General features: G+C 42.0%; 1 protein-coding gene across 8 annotated transcripts in view; it reads left to right on the top strand.

The window, feature by feature from the left end:
- The window catches only part of LOC122554109 (afadin- and alpha-actinin-binding protein), a 62,751-nt gene that overhangs the window by 24,407 nt on the left and 10,721 nt on the right, over positions 1 to 27,623 (top strand). For 6 of the 8 annotated variants that reach the window (XM_043698600.2, XM_043698601.2, XM_043698605.2 and 3 more), the window contains 8 exons: positions 2,904 to 2,991; positions 11,429 to 11,580; positions 13,332 to 13,535; positions 14,050 to 14,160; positions 15,782 to 15,917; positions 17,399 to 17,474; positions 19,355 to 19,532; positions 26,899 to 27,049. In XM_043698600.2, coding sequence (XP_043554535.2) covers positions 2,943 to 2,991; positions 11,429 to 11,580; positions 13,332 to 13,535; positions 14,050 to 14,160; positions 15,782 to 15,917; positions 17,399 to 17,474; positions 19,355 to 19,532; positions 26,899 to 27,049 — 1,057 coding nt within the window. In that variant the 5' untranslated portion in view covers positions 2,904 to 2,942. Of the gene's footprint in view, positions 1 to 2,854; positions 2,992 to 11,428; positions 11,581 to 13,331; positions 13,536 to 14,049; positions 14,161 to 15,781; positions 15,918 to 17,398; positions 17,475 to 19,354; positions 19,533 to 26,898; positions 27,050 to 27,623 lie in introns of all 8 variants that reach the window. The other 2 variants (XM_043698604.2, XM_087990374.1) reach the window with 2 other exon arrangements.

Genomic DNA, 27,623 nt, shown 5'->3' on the forward strand with positions numbered 1-27,623 from the left:
AACTCCATCTGCCATTTTATCAGCCTGGTTCTACATCCTGTCAATGTCTTGTTGTAACCTACAGCAGCCCTCCACACTATCCACCACCACTCCAACCTTTGTGCCATCATCTACCCTTCCACTTCCTCATCCAAGTCACTTATAAAACTCACTAAAGAGCAGAGGTCCTAGAACAGGTCCCTGTGGAACACCACTGGTTAGAGTTTCAGGCTGAATACTGTTCATCTACTACCACCACCCTTTGTCTTCTATGGACCAGCCAATTCTATATCCGGACAGCCAAATTTCCCTGTATCCTATGAATCCTTGTTTTCTGAATGAGTCTACCATGGGGAACTTTATCAAATGTCTTACTAAAATCCATATACACCACATCTACTGCTCTACCTTCATCAATGTGGTGGGTTTTTTTTTTTTTTGTCACCTCCTCGAAGAATTCAAATAGGCTTCAGGCATGACCTGCCCCTGAAAGCCATGCTGACTGCCTCTAATCAAACTATGGTTTTCCAAGTAATCATAATCCTACCTCTCAGAATCTTCTCCAATAATTTGCCCACCACATGTCTAACTGGTCTGTAATTCCCAAGATTATCCCTATTCCCTTTCTTGAACAGGGAAAAACAACATTTGCCACCCTCCAATCATCTGGCACTCATCTAGTGGACAGTGAGGATGCAAAGATCATCACCAAAGGTGCAGCAATCTCTTCCCTTGCTTCCTGTTGCAACCTTGGGAATATCCCTTCTGGGAGAAAGTGAAGACTGAAGAAGGGCTTATGCCCGAAATGTCGATTCTCCTGTTCCTTGGATGCTGCCTGACCTGCTGCGCTTTTCCAGCAACACATTTTCAGTATATCCCTTCTGGCCCAGGGGATTTATCTGTCCTTGTGTTTTTCACAATTTTCAGGACATTCTCCTTCATAATCTCAACCTGTTTGAGCATATCAACCCATTTCCCGCTGACCTCCCAAACTGCACGGCCCCTCACTAGTGAACACTGAAGCAAAGTAGTCATTAAGGACCATATTATTTATTTCCCCACGTTCTTGAACTTCCATGTCCTCCTCCACAGTAAATGCTACTCTAGGATTCTCTCTGGTTCTTCTTTCAATAAGATCACTCCTCATTCTTAACACCAATGGTGTTAAGATTGTGTATCTTGATAGTTTTTTTTTTGATTGCGGACTGTAAGTGGAAAAAGGACACTTTAAAAAAACGACCAGGATTGTGAAAGGAATTGTTGCACTTTCTAATTGCAAGCTACCAACATTTATTGTAAATACAATTTATAGCCTGAAGGAAGCCAGTTTATTTTTCTTCAACAGTTGCTGTAGCTTTTGACCAGTGAGTCAGACTTTATAATTTAGAATAATCGCTCAGTGCCACAAGGAAATGGAACATACCTGGAGAGGTTCAATAGCATGTCGTAATGAGTAAAGGATCATCTTGGCAAACCCTGTGGTCAGGAGCCATTGAGTTGTCTTCTCAGGTTTCTTCTGCTCATCGCCTATTACAGTAATGTTTTCTTCTGTGTGTTCAATGTTTATTTTGGGGTTGGTTTTAACCAGTAATTGGATCAGCAGTTTATTTGCTCGTAGATAGAATAATTTTCATTTATAATAAATACTAATCAAGTACAAAAAACCTGATCCTGTTAAATTGGGTCTAAAAAGTAAATCTGGATGTGTTGCAAAATTTGCCTCTAATCTTAAACCTCTGTGACAACTCCAGGAATAGTGAAGTTTGATTTCCAGCATGCTCCTGCACAGGTGTGATGGGGTGTAAGTCCAAACTGTGCAACCCTTAGAGAAACTTTCTGGAATCTGAAATCCACTTGACTTGATATTAAGACAACTCAGCTGCTCTGTATTTCTCCTGTTCTGAAAGTTGATCACCTGAAATGCTCAGCAACACCCTGTAGCAAGGGTAGGGTAGTATTGGTTAATTTTATTTCATAAAGGTGTAATATTAATCAATGTAAGGTGATAACCTTTCCATATGAAAATATATCTATCTACCCTGTCAGCTCCCTTAGATCTTTTGACTCAAGCTCACAGATCAGCTCCCAATTACATTAACAGGAATCCCACAGCAATGTTCGGATGCTCATCACCAGATTCGGGAAATTGGGGTGATTTAGAGAGGAATGACTTACTGGAGATTGAAATTGGAGAGGCCTCCAAAATGGCCATTTTTAAAATGACTGGGTTTCCTCAAGCGTAAAAAAAAAAAAAAAATTACCTCCCTGTCGTTAAAAGGCAGAAGTGGCATGAGGCCCTGAAGTGGTCGAAGGGCTGCACAAGGAGAGCCACTCGGTGAAATGTTTCAGATCTATCAAGTAGCTTCAAATAGGAGAGACTACCTGCTGGATTCTACATTGCCTAGTCTTTAAACCTAAAGCTATAAACTGTTGGTTTTAAACTCTTCTGTTTGTTTACTGTCTTTTTTTTCTAAAGGCGAAGTGCTAATACTGTTAATGGGAAGCATGTCTTTAACATTAGAGCATCTGAAGTGCTCATGATTCCTCCAGGACTTTGTATATTTCAACAAATCAACTCCTTTCTACTCTACCCTAAATCAATCGAACTGGTAAAAGTTACAGATTTTTTTTTTGTTTTTAGTCTGACTGAAGATCACACCAACTTCCTTTGTCACACTCCAAAGGGAATACTGTCTAAAATGTATGTTCCTCTAGCTATAATCCAATGCCTCCTGAATTACTTTAACAATCGTTTTAGCCACCACCCAAAATAGATCAGTGTTCCAAAATCAGTTTAATTTTGATAATGCCATTGCATTGCTAACATACTCTGCCATTTTTTAAAGATTTTTGGGGCGTTACTTTCTATTTTTAGGTGTTGCCTGCATCGACATATTTAAATCGGTGAATTGTATGTGTTACAGCTGAACTGGTTGTGCAATTAATCAGGCTGCTTACTTGCTATGGGAGATTGGAGAGCTATAACCATGCCAGAAGCAGAGCCATCACCAGGTATGAGTGCAGTAATTTTGCTTAAATTGAATATTAAAATATCCAATATTTTGGTTTGGAAAATTTCAATGTATCTTTAGGTGTGTTTATAATTTTGAGGGACTTGCTTTCCTTTTCTATGGCTTGCATACTTCCAGTAAGTCACTGTTAATAGCAGCTTATTTCCAAATATTGTAATATAGCTAAATATCTTTGGCATGCATTGTATTTTGAAATTGTGCCTTTAACTAATCCATCTCTTCCCCCCCCCCCCCCCCCATCACTTCTGTAGTTTCATCAGTCTCAAAACATTTCAGTTAGTAAATTGAATGTAAATTAAAAGATAATGAAGGCTGAGCCATTTTCATACAGCTCTCTTCCTCTTACTACTTGCCCTCTAGCACTGCCACCTTTTGGATAGGAAAGGTCAGTACTAAATTTGAAAGTTAAATACAAAATCCATTGGTAACCTGCCTCATTTTTTTAAGAGCAGGTGGAACTTGAAACCTGATCTCTTGGTCCAGTGGTAGGGATGTTACCACTGAACCACAAGAGTGCTCAACCTGCCTCTTATGAATTCTAAATAAGCACTGTTAAACCTTAAGTATTGAAACCCACATGGCCTGGTTTATTTTGCTTGACTATCACAAAGGTGTGTAAGATTACTCTTGTATCACTACACTCAGATCTTTGGGCCAGAGAAACAATTTCAGTCTCACCTGAGAAGTGTCTCAACATGTCCAACCAAGTTGTTTTTAATATGAATACAGATTTGTGATGTGCATGCAAAACCTCTAATTTCATAAATACAGCTGAAATCAGCCTGTCTTTCAATCATTTTATTACTTTGTAAAACAGTCTAGTTATTTTTGATTCTGTTTTTAACCCTTTGGAAGTTCATGCTAACTTGTTTCACAAGTCTAACACTTTTTTTTAAAAATTTTTGTCATTATGTTACCTTTCTATAAAAACATTTTAAAGAAACTTTTCAAACATTTCTATGATTTTAAATCTTATATCGATAAAGCTGATTACTATCTGTAATTACTTCATGATTAAGCTTGATCAAATTAACAAGTACTTGATCTGGCATTTGAAATGCCTTTAATAATGGAGCAGAAAAAATTTGAAAGTTAATTTCCAGAGATGACCAATTTCTGATGCAGATAGATTGGAGAAGTTCTTTCCTCTTGAGTGAAGATGTAGAGGTTTTTTAAATCCTGCAAGGCCTACCCAGATAAGGGGAAACTATATTTTTACTAGTTGAGAAACCGGACCCAATTTTAAGATTATTGGAGAAGAATCAAAGGCAGCACAAGGATACACTTTACATATCAAGCGCTTCTGGTCTGGAATGTACCACCAGAAACACTGACCAGATTCAAAATTGTGCTTTACGAAAGGGAATTGGATAAGCACCTGATGAAAAGAGTTTAAGAGTAGAACTTGCTAATTGGCTTTTGGAGGAGGTTTAAGAACAAGGTAGCTGAAGTCTACAGAGGCTGTTCTGAATCTCTAAAATAGCATAATAGAGTCCATTATTCTGGCATGCCTATTTTGCATTTGTATTGCACACCTGGCATTGACAGCATACTCACTAGAGTTTAGCTTCATTGGGTTAGTGATTTAGTTCACATTTAAGGATTCCAGGGAACAAAGGCTGTAATGTACAGCTGGCTGAACATGGGGAATGTGAACCACAGGGAAATCTGAACTAGCCTTGGACTTGCAAGCTGGATCCTAGTGCTTGAAGGAAAATCAATCTTTTACAGACCCAAATGGCAATATCTTTATCATCAATTCTAATATTTTTAAGGCACAAAGCCAATTCTGACATTGCCCTGCCAATGCTGAAAATGCTCAATATGAAGTTACCCACACTCTCTCGAACAGAGACTAGATCAACCTAAACCATAAGTTAATCTTTGTCAAACTCCACAATCAAAAGGGACTGGAGCATCCATGTATAAAGCATAGTTGTTTGGTTTCAACTATTAAAATATTAAACAATGCTTTTATTTTGCCATTTAATGTTTTGTGATTATCTTAAATTCATAAGATTATAGAGGCAGAATTAAGCTATTCGATCATGGCTGATATGCTCTTCACCCCATTTTCTTGCCTTTTTTCCATAACCCTTCAACCCATTAGCAATTTAAAAATGTGTCTAACTGTTAAATTTACTCACTGTCCCACAATCCACCCCATGTTGGAGCAGCAAATTCCACAGATTCACCTCCCTTTGGGAGAAGTAGTTTCTCCTCCACTGTGTTTTAAGTTTGCTACCCCTTATCCTAATACTTTTGACCCCTCGTCCTAGAATGCCCCACAAGAAGAAGCATCTGCTCCACATCTATTTTATCCATGCCTTTTTATCATCATAAATATCTCAAATTGATCTCTACTCTCTGGAATTTAGTAGAATGTGGACCTAAACTGTTCAATTTTGTTTTTTTTGTCTGCCTTTGGACTTATGATCAAGCAAGCTTGCACAATATCTTAGCTGCTTTCCTGATTTGTCAACGCAACTGATGGAACCTTTTGGGAGATGGGGGCCTTGAAGGATTTATTGTTGGCTTCAAATTCTATCATTCCAGAAATTGTGCTCAATCTGTGTAGACTCTTCGTTCAAGTAGTACAAACCCTTTTTCTCTGGCTTTTGTTTCCCTGGGTTGCTTGCAACAGCTCTTGAGGTTTCATGGTAAACCTGGGAGAGTTTGCAACCCCCAGTGGTGATAGATTTAGTAACTTAAGTAAATTAATGCAATATTCCTAATATGGGTCTAAACATTCTTAAATCTTTTCGGAACCCTTTCAGGTTTCACAACATCTTTCCAATAGGAAGGAGACCAGAATTGCATGCAATATTCCAACAGTGGCTTTACCAATGTCCTGTACAGCCGCAACATGACCTCCCAACTCCTGTACTCCATACTGTGACCAATAAAGGAAAGCGTACCAAATGCCACCTTCACTATCCTATCTACCTACGACTCAATTTTTTCAGGGATCTATGAACCTGCACTCCAAGGTCTCTTTGTTCAGCAACACTCCCTAGGACCTTACCATTAAGTGTATAAGTCCCACTAAGATTTGCTTTCCCAAAATGCAGCACCACTCATTTATCTGAATTAAACTCCATCTGCCATGTCTCGGCCCACTGGTCCATCTGCAAGATCCTATTGTAATCTGAGGTAACCTTCACTGTCCACTACACCTCCAATTTTGGTGTCATCTGCAAACTTACTAACTGTACCTCTTATGCTCACATCCAAATCATTTATGTAAATGACAAAAAGTAGAGGGCCCAGCACCGATCCTTGTGACACTCCACTGGTCACAGGCCTCCTGTCTGAAGCAACCATCCACCACCACCCTCTGTCTTCTACCTTTAGAGCCAGTTCTGTATCCAAATGGCTAGTTTTCCCTGTATTCCGTGAGATCTAACCTTGCAAACCAGTCTCCCATAGGGAACCTTGTCGGATGCCTTACTGAAGTCCATATAGATCCCAACTGCTACTCTGCCCTCCTCCAATCTTCTGTTACTTCTTCAAAATACGCAATCAAGTTTGTGAGACATGATTTCCCACCCACAAAGCCATGTTGACTATCCCTAATCAGTCCTTGCTTTTCCAAATACATGTACATCCTGTCCCTCAGGATTCCCTCCAACAACTTGCCCACCAGAGGTCAGGCTCACTAGTCTACATTTCATGGCTTGTCCTTACTACCCTTCTTAAAGAGGGGCACCATGTTTGCCAACCTCCAGTCTTCCGGCACCTCACCTGTGACTATCAATGATACAAATATCTCCAAGAGGCCCAGCAATCACTTCTCTAGCTTCCCAGATTTATCCATCTTTATGCATTTCAAAACATCCAGCACTTCCTCCTCTGTAATATGGGCATTTTTCAAGGTGTCACCATCTTGGTGTTTTGGATACTTGTGGGGGGGATGACTTACCAGGGGTAAGTAACGGGGCTCAGGTCTCTGGCACGGAGCCTGTCCCCGTTACTCAGAAGGGAAGGGTGAAGAAGAGCAGAGCAGTAGTAATTGGGGACTCGATAGTTAGGGGCACAGATAGGCGGTTTTGTGGGAACGAGAGAGACTCACGTTTGGTATGTTGCCTCCCAGGTGCAAGGGTACGTGATGTCTCTGATCGTGTTTTCCGGGTCCTGGAGGGGGAGGGGGAGCAGCCCGAAGTCGTGGTCCATATTGGCACCAACGACATAGGTAGGAGGAGTGCCGAGGATGTTAGACAGGCTTTCAGGGAGCTAGGTTGGAAGCTCAGAGTTAGAACGAACAGAGTTGTTGTCTCTGGTTTGTTACCTGTGCCACGTGATAGAGATTCGAGGAATAGGGAAAGAGAACACTTAAATGCGTGGCTACAGGGATGGTGCAGGAGGGAGGGATTCCGGTTTTTGGATAACTGGGGTTCTTTCTGGGGACGGTGGGACCTCTATAAACAGGATGGTCTACACCTGAACCTGAGGGGCACCAGTATCCTTGGGGGGAGGTTTGCTAGTGCTCTTGGGGGGGGTTTAAACTAACTCTGCAGGGGCATGGGAACCCAGATTGTAGCTTCAGGGTGCAGGGCCTGGAGTGTAGGGAGGTTAGGAACATGGCATCAATTTCCAAGGAGGGTGCCTGTAAACAGGAAAGTGGCTTGAAGTGTGTATACTTCAATGCAAGAAGTATACGAAATAAGGTAGGTGAACTTGCAGCGTGGGTTGGTACCTGGGACTTCGATGTTGTGGCTATTACGGAGACATGGCTAGAACAGGGACAGGATTGGCTGTTGCAGGTTCCAGGATTTAAATGTTTTAGTAGGGTCAGAGGTGGGGGTAAAAGAGGGGGAGGTGTGGCATTGCTTGTCAAAGATAGTATTACAGTGGTGGAAAGGACGATGGATGAGGACTTGCCATCTGAGGTAGTTTGGGCTGAGGTTAGGAATAGGAAAGGTGAGGTCACCCTGTTAGGAGTCTTTTACAGGCCTCCTAATAATCCTAGAATCATTGAAGAAAGGATAGGGAAGGTGATTCAGGAGATGAGTGACAGTAATAGGGTGGTTGTTATGGGGGACTTTAACTTTCCTGATATTGATTGGGAAAGCTATAGCTCAAGTTCGATAGATGGGTCAGTGTTTGTTCAATGTGTGCAGGAGAGTTTCCTGACACAATATGTAGACAGGCCAACAAGAGGTGAGGCCATACTGGATTTGGTTCTGGGTAACGAACCAGGCCAGGTGTTAGAATTAGAGGTAGGTGAGCACTTTGGGGATAGTGACCATAATTCGGTGATTTTTACACTCGTGATGGAGAGGGATAAGTGTGTACTACAGGGCAAGAGTTATAGCTGGGGTCAGGGAAATTATGATGCGGTGAGGCATGACTTAGGATGTGTGGCTTGGAAAAGTAGACTCCAAGGCAAGAGTGTAAATGATATGTGGAGCTTGTTCAAGGAGCAACTATTGAGTGTCCTTGATAATTATGTACCTGTCAGGCAGGGAGGAAAGGGTCGTGTGAGGGAGCCGTGGTTTAATAAGGAATTGGAATCCCTTGTTAAATGGAAGAGGGCGGCTTATCTCAAGATGAGACGTGAAGGTTCAATTGGGGCGATTGAGAGTTATAGGGTAGCCAGGAAGGACCTGAAGAGAGAGCTAAGAGCAGCAAGGAGGGGACATGAAAGGTCCTTAGTCGGTAGGATTAGGGAAAACCCTAAGGCTTTCTATAGGTATGTTAGGAATAAAAGAATGACTAGGATAGGAATAGGTCCAGTCAAGGATAGTAGTGGGAAGTTGCGTGTGGAGGCGGAAGAGATTGGGGAGACACTGAATGAATACTTTTCTTCAGTATTTACTCAGGAACTGGGCATTGTCGTCGATGTGAATACTGAGTCACAAATAAGTAGAATGGATAGCTTTGAGGTATGTAGAGAAGAGGTGTTGGAAATCCTGGAAAAGGTGAAAATAGATCTGGATAGGAATAATGTGATCAAGGATAGTCAGCATGGTTTTGTGAAGGGCAGGTCGTGCCTCACAAACCTTATTGAATTCTTTGAAAAGGTGACGAAGGAGGTTGATGAGGGGAAAGCGGTAGATGTGGTATATATGGATTTTAGTAAGGCGTTTGATCAGGTTCCCCATGGTAGGCTACTGCAGAAAATACGGAGATATGGCATTGAGGGTGAGTTGGAGGTTTGGATTAGGAATTGGCTGGATGGAAGAAGACAGAGGGTAGTAGTTGATGGCAAAGTTTCTTCATGGAGTGCCGTCACTAGCGGTGTTCCGCAAGGATCTGTTTTGGGACCATTGCTGTTTGTCATTTTTATAAATGACCTGGAAGAGGGGTTAGAAGGTTGGGTGAGCAAGTTTGCGGATGATACGAAAGTCGGAGGAGTTGTTGACAGTGAGGAAGGATGTGGCAGGTTACAGCAGGATATAGAGAAGCTGCAGAGCTGGGCAGAAAGGTGGCAAATGGAATTCAATGTAGCTAAGTGTGAGGTGATTCACTTTGGGAAGAAAAACAAAAAGAGGGGGTACTGGGCTAATGGTCGGATACTTGGTAGTGTGGATGAGCAGAGGGATCTTGGTGTCCATGTACACAGATCTCTGAAAGTTGCCACCCAGGTAAATAGTGCAGTGAGGAAGGCATATGGCGTACTGGCTTTTATTGGTAGAGGAATTGAGTTCCGGAGTCCTGAGGTCATGATGCAGTTGTATAAGACTCTGGTGCGGCCGCATCTGGAATATTGTGTGCAGTTTTGGTCGCCATACTATAGGAAGGATGTGGAGGCACTGGAACGGGTGCAGAGGAGGTTTACCAGGATGTTGCCTGGTATGGAAGGAAGATCGTATGAGGAAAGATTGAGACACTTGGGGCTGTTTTCATTAGAGAAAAGAAGGTTTAGGGGTGACTTGATTGAGGTGTACAAGATGATTAGGGGGTTAGATAGGGTTGACAGTGTGAACCTTTTCCCGCGTATGGAGTCGGGTATTACAAGGGGGCATAGCTTTAAATTAAGGGGGGGGTAGATATAGGACTGAAGTTAGGGGTAGGTTCTTCACTCAGCGAGTCGTAAGTTCATGGAATGCCCTGCCAGTAGCAGTGGTGGACTCTCCCTCTTTATGGGCATTTAAGCGGGCATTGGATAGGTATATGGAGGATAGTGGGTTAGTATAGGTTAGGTGGGCTTGAATCGGCGCAACATCGAGGGCCAAAGGGCCTGTACTGCGCTGTATTCTTCTATGTTCTATGTTCATCTATTTCCCTATAGTCTATATCTTCCATATCCTTTTCCACAGTAAATATTGATGCAAAATACTTGTTTAGTGTCTCTGACATCTCCTGTGGCTCCACACAAGGCCACCTTGCTGATTTTTGAGGAGCCCTAATCTCTCCCTAGTTACTCTTTTGTCCTTAATGTATTTGTAAAAACCCTTTGAAAGTTCTTGCCTAATACTGTCAAAATTGGCCTTCCTCCAATTTAGAACTTCAACTTTTAGATCTGGTCTATCCTTTTCCATCACTATTTTTAAATCTAATGGAATTATGGTCGCTGGCCCCAATGTGCTTCCCCACTGACACCTCAGTCACCTGCCCTGCCTTATTTCCCAAGAGTTGGTCAAGTTTTACATCTTCTTTCGTAGGTATATCCATATACTGAATCAGAGAATTTTCTTGTACACTCTTAACAAATTCCTCTCCATCTAAACCCTCAACTCTATGGCAGTCCCAGTCTGTGTTTGGAAAGTTAAAATCCCCTACCATAATCACCCTATTATTCTTACAGGATAGCTGAGATCTCCTTCCAAGTTTGTTTCTCAATTTCCCTCTGACTAATAGGGTGTCTATAATACAATCCCAATAAGGTGATCATCCCTTTCTTATTTCTCAGTTCCACCCAAATAACTTCCCTGGATGTATTTCTGGGAATATCCTCCCTCAGCACAGCTGTAATACTATCCCTTATCAAAAATGCCACTCCCCCTCCTCTCTCGCCTCCCTTTCTCTCCTTCCTGTAGCATTTGTATCCTGGAACATTAAGCTGCCAGTCCTGTCCATCCCTGAGCCATGTTTCTGTAATTGCTTTGATATCCCAGTCCCATGTTCCTAACCATGCCCCGAGTTCATCTGCCTTCCATGTTAGGCCCCTTGCATTGAAATAAATGCAGTTTATTTTCTTAGTCCGACCTTGTCCCTGCCTGCCCTGACTGTTTGACTCACTTCTGTTCTCAACTGTATCAGTCTCAGATTGATCTCTTTCCTCACTATCTCCCTGGGTCCCATTTCTATACTATAGGTAATTTAATCTCCAAGGGTTCAATGCTTAAAAATCACATCTTTAATATATTAGTAGATGTATGAATTAGTTTTAAATTGAGTGAGTGACTTTATAACAATCTGTTAGCTGTTATACACGTTTCGTTTAGTTAATTTTGTTTCTTGTTTTATAACAGACAGCAGAGAATTTATTTACCACTATATATCCAGACCACAAATGTCTCCCCATAACAGTTCCACTGAAACACTGCCTTTATTTACCAATCATCATTTAAGCTTGTTTTGCACAAAGGAGAATGTAGAGCAATGCACAGCATACCTCAATCAGGTAAGTCTTTTCTAAAATCTGGCCTGATTTTGATTTTTGTTGTCCGTATTTTTATCTTGTAGCATCTACGGTGACCTTCATTGTGTCTCTATTTGTAGAGATGTCCCTCTAGTTCAATAGACTTTTGTCCTGCGAGCATGTGCTTGCCTCTGCTTTCCTCGTATGCTGTTGTGTTCCTTTTCTATGCATACCGGTGGGCTGCCTGCACTGCATAGTATGGTGTTCCTGTGCAACACTGATACCCTCAAATGAATGCAGTATATAATGCCCATTTTTCCAACATCCTCTCCCATCCTTTCTTTCAGGCCACCTCTGAAGTGAAATTTTTTTTTTTCTTTGGAAATCTTTTATATAATTTCACCTAAATGACTGCCTTTTCTATCCGTTTTGGTTTGTGCAGTATCCCTTTCAATCTCTTGCAGCTCACCTAGGACTCAGTAACTTAGAATCCCTGCAGTGTGGAAAATGTCCCTTCGGCCCAACAAGTCCACAGTGAGCCTCTGAAGCACCAATGCTAACCACTGAGCCACTGTGCTGCACTTGAAGCTCTGTTCCCATCTTGTAACTCTGTTCCTCTGTCAGACTTTCAAATTTGAGCATACAAAAATCAATCCCTTTGACAGCCACTTCTGCAAGTCAAACGAGTGACTTGAAAGTTCGGTAAGCAAAGTTTTTTTTTTTTAAATTACCAATGCTGAATGATTTACTGTAGGTACAGAAGATTCCTGTAAACTTGATTTAACTAGGAGGTTACATTGAATCCCACTTGTTTGTATAAATAAAAAATGAAATTTTATAAGGAGGGCACGCAAAATGCAGCATGCCTCTCTGCTGGCCCCAATATCCTTTATTGTTGTTTAGGAGACATGGGCATTGCTGGCTCGGCCAGTATTTATTGCCTGTCCCTGATTGACCACATTGCTGTGAGTGTAGAGTCACATGTAGGCCAGACTTGGATGGCAGACTTCCTTCCCGAAAGGACATTTGATGTTTCCTGACAATTGACAATGATTTCATGATCGTCATTGGACTGAATTAGTGTGTTTTTATTGAATTCCAGTTCTATCTGCTGTGACAGGATTTGAACCCAGATCCCTAGAATATGAAAGCTCTCTGGATTAACAGTCTAGCGATTAATGCCACTAGGCCCTACTTCTCTTTATAAATGAAATCATACAATCATGCAGGGGAAATTTTCAGATTCAAAGTTTGTGCGAAGATTTGTAGCTTCGCAGGAGGCTCCCAAGCACTAATGATGTCGCCTAGCCAGGGGACGAAACGTTTGCAACAAAAACTTCCAGCTCGGCGAACCGAACTACAACAAACTTCAGATACCTGACTTTCCCTAGGTCTTGAGACCCTGAAGTGGTCAATCCAATGGCTATGTAAACAATTCATCCCATCCTGTTAGTCTTTAGTTTTGACAGCCTAAGTAAGATTCTTGTTTTGTTTTTTGGGTGTGATCTCTATCCCTTGCTATTTATCTTGACCTCCTCCACCTCTCTCTTTCCTTTGTCCTCTACCCTTTATCTGCATCCTCTTTCTAGCCCTCCACCCAGCCTCTTGAATCTGGCCCCTTGCCACAACCTCTATCTTGGCCTTTTCTGCATTGAGAAATGACCCAATTCTGATTTCCCCAGATTTTTGATGAGATGGGCTGTGAATGCCATGGCACCCTGTAAAATCAGCCCCGTGCTATTTAAGTTTTACTACACCGTAGCTTCATTACAAATATCTCCTTAATATTTTAGGAACTCACTACATTGGGATTTCCATCCTTTTACACTGAAAACTCCTCAAAGAAAGAACTAAACCTGGAGGCCATTCTAAATTGCATGTATGATCTGCTTCAACTTCATCGCAAAAGTCTTCGTGCATTAGAAGATATGGAAACACAAAATCTGAAATCCAGTAGTGATATGGATCATTTGTACCACAGTCAAGTTAAACTAAAGGTATTTTGCTGTTAGTCATATTTTATTGAAGGTGGAGAAATAAATGAGTTGAGCTTGAATATGCTATTTTACCATATACAGCTGCTCTCGTATGTAGTTCCCACAAAGAGTACTTTATTAAAAACCGGGGAAATCCTCTTTCCTATGATCTTTGACATTCACTCCACCCCATTCCATTAGAGAGAGAGCTGTCAAAACCTGCTTAAGAGACTTTTTTAGTTGAGGCACATTGACCCATACTTTTTAAACAAATGTCAACTTCCTTGACTTGTCTCTTCAATTTCAACTTCTATTTGCAAGTGAGGTGTTGAAAGGTGGGTGGTGGGGGGGGGAGGAATGTACTACTCCTCTAGTTGAGTAGGTTAACCTTAAGTTCCAAGTAGGATTTTAGTTGTCAAAACTGTGAACTATCAATTTATGATGCACTTGCTTTACAAGTTGATGCACTATGACATTTTAAGTGATAGAGATGACTCTCTTGGGCTTTTGAATAATCCCTTTTGAATATTTATAGGATCAACTGGAATTGTCTCGTAGAGAAGTTGTAGCTCTTCAGGAAAAAGATAGACAGCTACAATTGAAGAACAGAACTTTACATGGTTTGCTGAAGAATGAAAAGGAGGAGGTAAACACTTCAAAATGTGTACCAAGTAAAGCAAAGTTAATTGCCGATCATTTTATTTTACCAAGATATCTTATACTGATCTTGTCAAGTTTTAAAAAATCAGTTTGAGAAATTTCTCTTTAACTATGCATCTGATTCTTTTGTTTTATAAATTTTTGACTTGCAAAATATTTCTCTGTTTGAATGGGTACATAGAATGTCTTCCCAAGAATGAATGTTGCTAGTGAAAGAGTCCTCTTGATTGAAGTTGATTTTTGAACTAGTTTTCCTTTAAATTCCTTGCTATTAAATGAGGGAAAAATCTAACCTATTAAAGCAATCTGATTTAATAGACACTTCATGCAGAACAGAGTAAACGCTGCAAAGTTAGATTCGATCTCTCTATTTTCAGGTGGTGTGATAAAATCACTCCATCTGCCCAAGTGAATTTTGAAGATCCCATTTCGCTAGTTGAATAACCGCACGTGCCTGAACCAGCATTGTCCATCAACCATATACCTTTTCATTCTCTCATTTTGTTTGGACCTTGTTCAGTGCCATTTGGACAGCAGTGGTTAGCACTGCTGTCTCCCAGAACCATGAGCCCAGGTTCAGTTCCAGCCTGTGGTGACTGTGTGTCAGTGTGAACTTTGCACTTTTTCTCCGTTTTTTTTTTTTTGTCTGCATGGGTTACCTTCTGGTGCTCTGGTTTTCTCGCACAGTCTAAAGATGTACAGTTGGGTGGATTAGCAGTGGGAAATGTGGTATTAGAGTTAGCATGGAGTGGTGGGTCTGGGTGGGATGCTGTTCAGTGGGTGCAGAATCAGTGGGCCGATGGCTTCTTTGTGTACTGCAATGATCAATAGTTCTATTCAATGGTTCAAACTGATTGCTATGTTTATAACTATACAACAGCAGTATTTGCATGTTTGTATAGTGCTTCCAAACTTCATTGGGAGGTGATACAATATTACTTAAATGCAATTGTTTCCGCTCCCTTTGTGTTTTCCTGAGTTTCTCCCTTTTGTATTTCTATTTCACTTAGTCTCTTTGCTTTTTCTTAGCACTTTCGCCTGTACATCTAAACAAGGGCGTGCTAAAATCTCACTATGGACAGCAGTTCTTGTTTTGACCTCCTAACATGAAGTCTAATGTTGAAAACTAAAGCTCCATTGTGGCATCAAACTGTGAACAGGTTTTGGTTATTGTGCTTTTGAAGCTGTTCCTACCTCATTTACTTCTTTTAAGAGTCAACTAGCTGGCTTCCATCTTGACTAAAATTTTCGCTGATCTATTGAATTTCCATTGAGAATATGTATGGAATTTTGTGCTGGTGTCCTCAAACCTGTGCAAGATATTTTAATTTGGAAGTGTCCAGACTTCAAGAACCTGGGGATGAAAAATGTCCTGCTCAGAGTTTGGATTGGACCCTGTTCTTTTTTTTTTTCTTTTGAAGTTAAGTTTTAGTGAAGTAAGATATCCTGCTCCCAACTGAAATTGCATGAATCTTCATGCTGTATTTTAATCTGACATAGGTGGTGGTATAAGTTTAGTTTTTGAATATTTATCACACTATTTTGAGACTGATCACAGCCTAAACAGTTTGGTGTTTTTAAGTTACTGAATTTGTTGTACTTTTTAGATACAAAAATTGCAAAATATAATAGCAAGTCGTGCTACTCAATACAATCATGACTTGAAGAGAAAGGAACGAGAGTACAATAAACTGAAAGAACGCTTGCACCAACTTGTGATGGATAAAAAAGATAAAAAACTATGTAAGTCTTCCTGGGCTCATGCAGTCTTGTGTTGGGTTAGGGAGTTGTTGGTGGTGGTGGATTTCATCAGTATTAATGAAGTGTTGGGGCAACTTGACCCAATGCTTAATTTATTACCAAATGGATTGTGTCTAATGACTAGTGTGCAGTGGTCCTGGTGTATCCTATGCCCTTGCTGTACTCATGGACTTTATTAAATCGGTGAAGCTTCTTTTTAAAAAAAAAAAAGATGCAAAACCTTTTTCAGGTGATGTGTAACACTATACTCAAATCAAATGTCTTAATTTTAGGCACAATTAATTGCATGACGTTTCATAATTTTGCTGTTAAAATACTGCCTTCAAAATCATGGTATGAAGTATGTAATGTAGTTTAGATCTTTGCACCGCAGTGTTTTACTGGTATTACAATATGAGCTGATGGCATACCAGACCAGTCCGATAGCAGAGTGCAGTCAGCTTTGATAGACTGTAAGGTTTTTTTTTGTTAATTGATTATTATGGAGTTCAGTCACTAAGCATATTCACAAAAGGTAGCCAATGTACTTTAACAAAAGAATGAGTTAATTGCACTGGGGGGAGGGGAAAAACACAAACTATACTGCACTATAGAAGAACTGTTAAATATCTTTCTTACAAGCATCAGAAAGATTGGAGGTTATCCTTTTTATTGTTAAACCAATACCCCAAGTTTAAAGTTCCTTGTTCATCCACCATGATTAATGTTGCTTTCTTATTAGCAAATTCATTGGCATTAAATTGTTTTCTTTAATGTCGCCTTTTGAGACCCTACAAATAAGCTGCTAACTCACTCCCATCCTTGACATGTTTCTTAAATGTGTTTTAACAGCCTCAACCTCAAACTTGTTTTTGAAGCTTTTTTCTTACAGTAGTGGTTAGTGCTGTTACACAGGTGATCATGCAACTCTACATCTGTGATTTGTCTATAGGGGTTACCAATATTAATATTAAAACAAAAAATTGTGGCGATAGGTAAATGAAATTTGTACCAATATTCAAGGTTTGTATAAACATGACATTGAAGCCTTCTCACTCTGGATAGATTTTATTTTTGACTAATCTGCTTATTACTGTCACTGCACCTTGTATTTCTAGTTTAATTTATCCACGTGGCACTTAGTGCCATCTGCTGGGTTAACCACATTAGTGCAAATAGTACTTCAAAATCCTGCAAAATAAATATTTTAACAGAATAATTTTAATTTAATTCTAGTTTAAATCAAGTAGTATAGGATAGTCCTCCACCAGTTGTTAGTGCTGTTTATGAGGTGCAGAAAGTGCCGTACCAACAGTCATGGTAAGACTTATTAATTGTTATAAACAGGTATTTAATTAGGGAAATCCACTGATTCCTGTCCGTCATACTTCCGATAGAAGTGGCAGGAAAAATGTTGGTAGCATTTGTAAATTCTCACAATTTAAATCCTTTCCTGACTTTCCCTCCTTTAAAAATTGTTCAAGGTATTGACATTCTGAATTATGTGGGTCGGTCTGATGGCAGACGTAGTGCCTGGAGGACTGGGAAAACAGAAGCCAGGTACTGTGTAATTACTTAACCAAGTTTTATCTGTGTTTCTAGTTTTGAACTACAGCCCACAAATATGTAATTTCACAATTCCCTTCTGTAAAGACATAGTCATAGAGATGTACAGCATGGAAACAGACCCTTCGGTCCAACCTGTCCATGCCGACCAGATATCCCAACCCAATCTAGTCCCACCTGCCAGCACCCGGCCCATATCCCTCCAAACCCTTCCTATTCATATACCTATCCAAATGCCTCTTAAATGTTGCAATTGTACCAGCCTCCACATCCTCTGGCAGCTCATTCCATACACGTACCACCCTCTGCGTGAAAACGTTGCCCCTTAGGTCTCTTTTATATTTTTCCCCTCTCACCCTAAACCTATGCCCTCTAGTTCTGAACTCCCCGATCCCAGGAAAAAGACTTTGTCTATTTATCCTATCCATACCCCTCATAATTTTGTAAACCTCTAAGGTCACCCCTCAGCCTCTGACGCTCCAAGGAAAACAGCCCCAACCTGTTCAGCCTCTCCCTATAGCTCAAATCCTCCAACCCTGGCAACATCCTTGTAAATCTTTTCTGAACCCTTTCAAGTTTCAACCCTTTCCGATAGGAAGGAGACAAGAATTGCACGCAATTCTCCAACAGTGGCCTAACCAATGTCCTGTACAGCCGCAACATGATCTCCCAAATCCTGTACTCCATACTCTGCCCAATAAAGGAAAGCATACCAAACACCTTCTCTATCCTATCTACCTGCGACTCCACTTTCAAGGAGCTATGAACCTGCACTCCAAGGTGAAAATTGGTGGAATTGTGTATAGTGAGGAACGTTGTCAAAGAACGTAGGAGACTATAGATCAGTAGGAAAATTGGATGGCGAATGGCAGGTGGAGTTTAAGTTGGTAGTGTAGTGCTGGAAAAAGCACAGCCAGTCAGACAGCATCTAGACACTACCCTTCGTGAGCCCTGATGAGGGGTCATTTCTGAAATATCTACTCTTTTGATCCTCCGATGTGCTTTTTCCAGCACCACTCTTTTCAATCTAACGCCGTCTCCAGCATCTGCAGTCCTCACTATCTCCTTGATGGAGTTTAATCCAGACAAAGTGATTCATTTTAAGAGACAAAATGTATAATAAATGACGGAGTCATTTGGGGCGTTGATGTACAGAGGGAGTTTGGGATGTAATGATGTAGATCCCTGAAGGTGGCACATGTGGGTTAGGTGGTAAAGGAGGTGTGCAACATCCTGTTTTCATCAGTTGGGGCATGGAGTTAGCAAGTCATGTTGCAGCTGTATAAAACATTACTCCAAATGTGGCTGAAGTATTGTGTGCGTCCTGGTCGCCACCTTATTAGAAAGGGATGTGGAGGCTTTGGAGAAGGTGCTACAGGGAGTTATCAGGATGCTGCCTGGATTGGAGCATATTAGCTATAAGGAGAAGTTAGAAAAACTTGGATTATTCTCACTAGAGCATCAGAGGTTGAGGGAATGACCTGATGATAGAATATAAAACTTTGGAGGCATGATGGCATGGATAGTTGGAATCTGTCTTTTCACATTGAAAATGTCAAATATTAGGGGGCATAGGTTTAATGTGAAAGGGGGAACATATTTTAAAGGCAAAGTGGGAGGCAAGTTACTTGACTTGGTAGATGGTAGGTGGCCTGGAATGTGCTACCAGGAGAGGTGGTAGAAGCAGGTGTGATAGCAATGTTTTAAGAGGTAGGGAGTCAAGTGATCTGGACCATGTGGGTGAGATGGGTTTAGTTTAGAATGGCTTCGTGATTGTGCAGATGTGGGCCAAAGAGCCTGTTCTATAAGTGACAGGGCTATAATTCTCGTGTGTGTGTGTCTCTCCGTTTCTCTTTCTCTCTCCAAAAATGCAGGAATGAAGGGGAAATGTACAAATCTCTTATAAACAACTATGAAAGGCACCATAAAGAACTAATGGTGGAAAATATTGAACTGAAGCAAGTTCTACAGCAGATGAAGAAAGATATGATGTCTATTCTTAGCCGCAGAAAGCAGAGACCAAAAGAACACCTAGAAGATAGCAGTGGTACAGTGAGTTTCACAATATTTATTGTCAGTGTATTCAAATTTTTATTATAAGATCACACCTTTTTTATTCTGCATTACTAGAAAATGCAATCTGTCAGTTGTGCTATTTTTATTGCTGTTCGATATAACAATCTTCATCCTTTGTAAACTACAAATCCATAAATAACTTATTGTATTTTATTGAATTGTGTAAATCTAATCGGGGATTATTTGTACTTTATACCATTTTTCAAGGAGTGTTTCCTTTGTTCCCTCTCCTGATGAGGGCTAACAGTTCACCTTGCCAATTTACCATAGCAACAAATTGTCCCCTAGTGTTGAGTATCTTTCTACTCTGGACAGATAACGCTAGTTTTTAAATTTAACACCTTTTTTTTCCTCCTGGTTTTAAAAATCGAATGAATGGTCAGACTAAGCGGTGTGACAACGCATCGCTTTTTCTTCTGTCCCTTCAATTTTCCCCCTATTTCTACTTCATGTTTCAAAACTCACTTTTATCAACCAGCAAAATTTTTATTTTGCTGCTTTTTTTTCCCCAACTTTTTGTTTTTGTAGTCATTCTTTGAGACATAGGGATGGCCTTGCCAATGAGGTCTAACTCTCTTGATTAGAGTGGTTTTATTGGCCATTTCAGAGGGCGATTTAAGAGTCGACCACATTGCTATGGGTCTGGGGTCACTTGTCGTCTAGACCAGTTAAAGATAACAGATGGTCTTCTCCAAAGGTAATTTGATAACCAGCTGAGTTATGAGAATCTATGGCCATTGTTATTGACATTGGTTTGCAATATCAGATTTTATAATGGAATTTAAATGATGTTTGAGCTAGTGTTCTCAGAGCAATAGTTGTCCAGTGACATTACTGAAAATGTTGCTGGAAAAGCGCAGCAGGTCAGGCAGCATCCAAGGAGCAGGAGAATCAACGTTTCGGGCATGAGCCCTTCTTCATTCCTGAAGAAGGGCTCATGCCCAAAACGTCGATTCTCCTGCTCCTTGGATGCTGCCTGACCTGCTGCGCTTTTCCAGCAACACATTTTCAGCTCTGATTCCAGCATCTGCAGTCCTCACTTTCTCCTCCGTGCATTACTGCCAACATAGCCCCATTTAGAACATAGAGCAATACGGCACAGAACAGGCCCTTCGTCCCACGATGTTGTGCCAAACATTTGTCCTAGCTTAAGCACCCATCCATGTACCTATCCAATTGCTGCTTAAAGGTCGCCAATGATTCTGACTCTGCCACTCCCACAGGCAGCGCATTCCATGCCCCCACCACTCTCTGGGTAAAGAACCCACCCCGACATCCCCCCTATACCTTCCACCCTTCACCTTAAATTGATGTCCCCTTGTAACACTGTTGTACCCGGGGAAAAAGTTTCTGACTGTCTACTCTATCTATTCCCCTGATCATCTTATACGCCTCTATCAAGTCACCCCTCATCCTTCTCCGTTCCAATGAGAAAAGCCCCAGCACGCTCAACCTATCCTCGTACGACCTATTCTCTATTCCAGGCAACATCCTGGTAAATCTTCTCTGCACCATCTCCAAAGCTTCCACATCTTTCCTAAAGTACTGCACACAGTACTCCAAATGTGGCCTAACCAAAGTCCTGTACAGTTGCAACATCACTTCACGACTCTTGAATTCAATCCCTCTGCTAATGAACGCTAATACACCATAGGCCTTCTTACAAGCTCTATCCACCTGAGTGGCAACTTTCAAAGATCTATGAACATAGACCCCAAGATCCCTCTGTTCCTCCACCTGACTAAGAACCCTACCGTTAACCCTGTATTCCACATTCTTATTTGTCCTTCCAAAATGGACAACCTCACACTTGGCAGGGTTGAACTCCATCTGCCACTCCTCAGCCCAGCTCTGCATCATATCTAAGTCTCTTTGCAGCCGACAACAGCTCTCCTCACTATCCACAACTCCACCAGTCTTCGTATCATCTGCAAATTTACTGTCCCACCCTTGGACTCCCTCTTCCAAGTCATTAATAAAAATTACAAACAGCAGAGGACCCAGAACTGATCCCTGCGGAACTCCACTTGTAACTGGACTCCAGGCTGAATATTTACCATCTACCACCACTCTCTGACTTAGACCGGTTAGCCAGTTTTCTATCCAACTGGTCAAATTTCCCACTATCCCATGCCTCCTGACTTTCCGCATAAGCCTACCATGGGGAACCTTATCAAATGCCTTACAAAAATCCATGTAGCTGGAAATGTGTTGCTGGAAAAGCGCAGCAGGTCAGGCAGCATCCAGGGAACAGGAGAATCGACGTTTCGGGCATAAGCCCTTCTTCAGGAATCCTGAAGAAGGGCTTATGCCCGAAACGTCGATTCTCCTGTTCCCTGGATGCTGCCTGACCTGCTGCGCTTTTCCAGCAACACATTTCCAGCTCTGATCTCCAGCATCTGCAGACCTCACTTTCTCTAAAATCCATGTATACTACATCTGCTGCTCTACCCTCATCCACATGCTTGGTCACCTCCTCAAAGAATTCAATAAGACTTGTAAGGCAAGACCTACCCTTCACAAATCCGTGCTGGCTGTCCCTAATCAAGCAGTGGCTTTCCAGATACTCATAAATCCTATCCCTCAGTACACTTTCCATTACTTTGCCTACCACCGAAGTAAGACTAACTGACCTGTAATTCTCGGGGTTATCCCTATTCCCTTTTTTGAACAGGGGCACAACATTCGCCACTCTCCAGTCCCCTGGTACCACCCCTGTTGACAGTGAAGACGAAAAGATCATTGCCAACGGCTCTGCAATTTCCTCTCTTGCTTCTCACATGATCCTAGGATATATCCCGTCAGGCCCGGGGGACTTGTCTATCCTCAAGTTATTCAAAATGCCCAGCACATCTTCCTTCCTAACGAGTATCTCCTCTAGCTTACCAGTCCATTTCACACTCTCCTCTTCAACAATACGGTTCCTCTCATTTGTAAATACTGAAGAAAAGTACTCATTCAAGACCTCTCCTATCTCTTCCGACTCAATACAGTCTCCCACTACTGTCCTTGATCGGACCTACCCTCGTTCTCGCCATTCTCATGTTTCTCACATACGCATAAAATGCCTTGGGGTTATCCTTGATCCTGCCCGCCAAAGACTTTTCATGCCCTCTCTTAGCTCTCCTAATCCCTTTCTTCAGCTCCCTTCTGGCAATCCTGTATCCCTCCAATGCTCTGTCTGAACCTTGTTTCCTCAACCTTATGTAAGCCCCCTTCTTCCTCTTTTTACAAGACATTCAACCTCCCTCGTCAACCAAGATTCCCTCACACGACCATCTCTTTCCTGCCTGACAGGTACATACATATCAAGGACATGTCGTATCTGTTCCTTGAAAAAGTTTCACATTTCCACAGCATCCTTCCCTGACAGCCTATGCTCCGAACTTATGCTCCTCAGATCCTGTCTTACAGCATCGTATTTACCCTTCCCCCAATTGTAAAACCTACTCTGTTGCACGCACCTATCTCTCTCCATAACCAAGGTGAAAGTCACAGAATTGTGGTCATCATCACCAAAATGTTCACCCACTAACAAGCCCATCAGTTGTCCCGGTTCGTGACCAAGTACTAAATCCAATATGGCCTCCCCTCTGGTCGGGAAATCTACATACTAAGTTAGAAAAGCTTCCTGTTCACACTGCACAAACACCACCCCATCCAATCTACTTGATCTAAAGAGCTTCCAATCAATATTTGGGAAGTTGAAATCACCCATGACTACTACCCTGTGGCTTCTGCACCTTTCCAAAATCTGTTTCTCAATCTGTTTCTCCACATCTCTGCTGCTATTGGGGGGCCTATAGTAAACACCCAACAAGGTGACTGCACCTTTCCTATTTCTGACTTCTTCAGCCCATACTACCTCCAGAGGCAGATCCCCCTCGAACTGCCTTTCTGCAGCTGTTATACCATTTCTAATTAGCAACGCCACCACCCTCCCTAATCTTACTGAAACATCTGTAACCTGGAACCTCCAACAACCATTCCTGTCCCTCTTCTATCCACGTTTCCGTGATGGCCACAACATTGTAGTCCCAGGTACCGATCCACGCCTGAAGTTCACCCACCTTATTTCTGATACTCCTTGCGTTGAAGTATACACACTTGAACCCATCTCTGTGTCCGCAAGTACTCCCTGTCAGTGCTACCTTCTCCACAGCCTCCCTACATTCTTGGACATCCTAACAAATAGCTAGCCTACTTGCAGGACTACAAGTCTGGATCCCATCCCCCTGCCAAATTAGTTTAACCCCCCTGAAGAGTGCTAGCAAACCTACCTCCCAGGATATTGGTGCCCTTCTGGTTCAGGTGCAACCCGTCCTGCTTGTACAGGTCCCACCTTCCCCAGAATGCAGTCCAATTGTCCAAATACCTGAAGCCCTCCCTCCTACACCATCCTTGCAGCCACGTGTTCAACTGCACTCTCTCCCTATTCCTTGCCTCACTGTCATGTGGCATCGGCAACAACCCAAAGATTGCGACTGTCCGTTTTAGCGTCCAGCCTAACTCCCTGAGCTCCTGAATGACCTCCCTACCCCTCTTCCTACCTATGTCGTTGGTGCCAACGTGCACCACGACTTCTGGCTGCACACCCTCCCCCTTAAGGATTCTGAAGACATGGTCCGAGAAGTCTTGGACTCTGGCACCTGGGAGGCAACAAACCATCCGAGAGTCTCGCCCATGTCCACAGAACTGCCTGTCTGTCCCTCTAACTAGAGTCTCCTATAACTAGCGCTCTTCTCCTCTCCCCCTTTCCCTTCTGAGCCTCCGAGCCGGACCTCATGCCAGAGACCCGGTCACTGCAGCTTACCCCTGCTAGGCCATTCCCCCCCCCAACAGTATCCAAAGCGGTATACTTATTGTTGAGGGGAACGACCACAGGGGATCCCTGCACTGCCTGCTTCCTCCCCTTCCCGCCTCTAACTGTTACCCAGCTACCTCTGTTCTCTGGCGTAACTATGTCCCTGTAGCTTCTATCTATCAGCCTCTCGAATGATCCTCAGTTCATCCAACTCCAACTCCAGTTCCAGTTCCCTAACTCGTTCTGTGAGGAGCAAGATCTGACTGCATTTCCTGCAGATGAAGTCGGCAGGAATATCGGTGGTCACCCCTACCTCAAACATCCTGCAGGAGGAACATTCCACTGCCTGCGCTGCCATTACTCTACACTTCGTCTCCAAAACAAGAACACTGAGTAGCTTACCTGTGGACTTTAAAGTGAGGTGAGAGGAGGAGGATGGGAGGAAGGCCCTATTATGTAGGGCCTGGGGTCTAGAACGCACCCACTCAAATATCAATCACTTGCCTTCCCGACTCGCTCTGCGCTCCAACTTCACTTCCGCCCAACTCGCGCCGCTCTCTGCCATTTGTATGACAACTTTTTGAATGATACCTAACTCTTAGTACTACTTAATGTAGAACAATTGACAATATTTTTAAAAACAATTAAAAACATTGGTAGCGAAACTCCTTGAGGTCTGGCATTTCTGTGAAGAGAAAATGGAGTTAACATTGAGTTCAGTGATCCCTCTGAACTGGGACGCTGTTGTGGTGGAAAGTGAAGACTAAGGGGCGCTCTTTTTATTGTGGGAGAGAAGAGGAAGTGTGAGGGTATAAGTGAATGAAATGGACCAGACACAGCTAAAGGCCCTGTCAACCATGGTGGCAGGGAATCCTCAGTTGAGGGGGAAAAAGTGGATGTTTCTAAAGACCCCTGTGGAAGATACCATCGCAGAATGGAGACAAAGGCAATTGAGAAACAGAATGGAAACCATACAGGAAGCAGTTTTCTCTACTCCAATGTTGCTAGACTTGCTGTGTTTCTACAGCAATTTCTGTTTCTATTTGTATTAGAATCTCTTACATCTGCAGTCCTTTGTTTCATTTTAGGGAATAAATGCCCAGTATATGGGTATGTCTTTTTTTTTCCCTGTCACTTCAAAATATGTAGTATTTTGGTTTCATAGCAGTTTTAATGTTTTGGTTAGTCACATGCTTGTATAGAAGACGTTTGTATCACCTCAGTGTGAGTCTGTCATTTGAGCTGTTGTTAGAAATCTGCTCTAAAATCTCAAACAGAATGAAGCAATCTCCACAGATGTTCACCTGTGGATGTCTCCAGTACTAGGATGTCTCCAGAGAGGATGAAATTGACTTTAACCTTGCAATTGCTACGTTCCTACTCCCAGTTCTCAAATTGTCCACTGAATATTAGAACCAGAAGAGCAAGGTGTTAGAGATAACACAACACAAATGTGGTATCTGAAGCTTTGCTGTTCTGAACTGCTTACTCTAAGTGGTGTGTTACTTTCCTTTACTGAGCAATTAACCCCATAGCCATAAGACCAGGTGGCATTCTGGCATATAGTTGTGGTTCTGTTTGCCGAGCTGGGAATTTGTGTTGCAGACGTTTCGTCCCCTGTCGAGGTGACATCCTCAGTGCTTGGGAGCCTCCTGTGAAGTGCTTCTGTGATCTTTCCTCCGGCATTTGTAGTGGTTTGAATCTGCCGCTTCCGGTTGTCAGGTTCCAGCTGTCCACTGCAGTGGTCGGTATATAGGGTCCAGGTCGATGTGCTTATTGATTGAATTTGTGGATGAGTACCATGCCTCTAGGAACGAACAGAACCACAACAACGAGCACCCTAGCTACAAATCTTCTCAAATTCTGGCGTATAGCCCTGGTCTCTGTCTCCCAGCTGTTAAGTATGAGCAATTGCAGCTTCATTGCTGCCTGGGCTATTTGCTGGGGCATGCCAAAAACCACTTGTTCATAAAGTTTATAAACATGTGTAGTTGATCTTTATTTGTTTATTTTGATTGATCTCTCAGAAGTCCTAAAGTTTCCCCCAATTTGTCGTCCTCTCTCAAAGAACTGCTGAGCAAGATATCACAATAATATATTCCCTATAACCCACCAGTGGTATTGACTCTGAATCTACCTCTGACTACGTTTTTTAATTCATTCATGGGAGGTGGGTGCAATGTCTTTGTTTTCTGGATCCAGTTGTCCTTTTGAAGGTGATGGTGAGCTGTTGTCTTGAACTGCCCCAGTCCATGATGGGAGATAAATCCACAGTGTTGAAAGGTATTCTGGGATTTTTAACCTGATGATGGGGAAGGAATGAATGGTGATTGTAACTGAGTGCATTGGAAGGATTTACAACATTTGATTTAAAAAGTCTCAATGATCTAATACTTGTAATCTTAGTGTGTTGTCACATATTTTCTATGCAAAAGACATTAAAATGCTTTCTATTTCTGTTAGAAAATGAAAATCTTGATTTCATGTGGAGGGATGTGTTTATTTTAAAGCAAGTTTCTTTTTCATTTTATTCCTCAGACAGGATCTGACAATGATGAAGATTCTCATGGATCAAACAAAGAAAATAACTTGGAGCTTTCGTGTGATGTAGTCCGGGAGCAACTCACCAACAGTATCCGGCAACAGTGGAGAATACTGAAAAGCCATGTTGAGAAACTCGACACCCAAGGTATGGTTTTTGACTTGTTCATAATTGAATTGTCCAGGATAGTTGTAAGCAGTCTGTTATGAGGATCCCTCTTTCTTTTTTTAAAAAAAAAACAATTTTTGAGATGGGGGCCCCACTAACAAGGCCAGGATTTATTACCTATCCCAGGTTACCCTCTACACAAATGGCTTGTTAGGTTTAGTAAAAATGTACCATGTTACTCTGACTGGAGGTCTATGTATTCGGGAGTGTGGTGCTGGAAAAGCACAGCAGGTCAGGCAGCATCTGAGCAGGAGAATCGTCTTTTGCCCGAAAATGTCGGGGTTTTTTTGGTTTTTTTTCTTTCTTTCCTTTCCTGCTTTTCGGATGCCGCCTGACCTGCGCTTTTCCAGCACCCCACACTCTCTAATCTCCGACATCTGTAATCCTCATTCTTGCCTGGAGTTCTGTGTAGACCAGTCTAGGTGAAGATGGGCAGATCATCTTCACTAAACAACAATTGTGAATTGTATGCATTCCTGTACAATTGTTAGTTGCATTGTTACTGTTGTTTAATAAGTTCCACCAGCAAGTGTAGTAAGAGGGCACCCAGTGT

Source organism: Chiloscyllium plagiosum, unplaced genomic scaffold, assembly GCF_037043375.1.
Source record: "Chiloscyllium plagiosum isolate Xiang-an unplaced genomic scaffold, Cpla_swu_hap1 HiC_scaffold_9, whole genome shotgun sequence".
Taxonomy (NCBI): Eukaryota; Metazoa; Chordata; class Chondrichthyes; order Orectolobiformes; family Hemiscylliidae; genus Chiloscyllium; species Chiloscyllium plagiosum.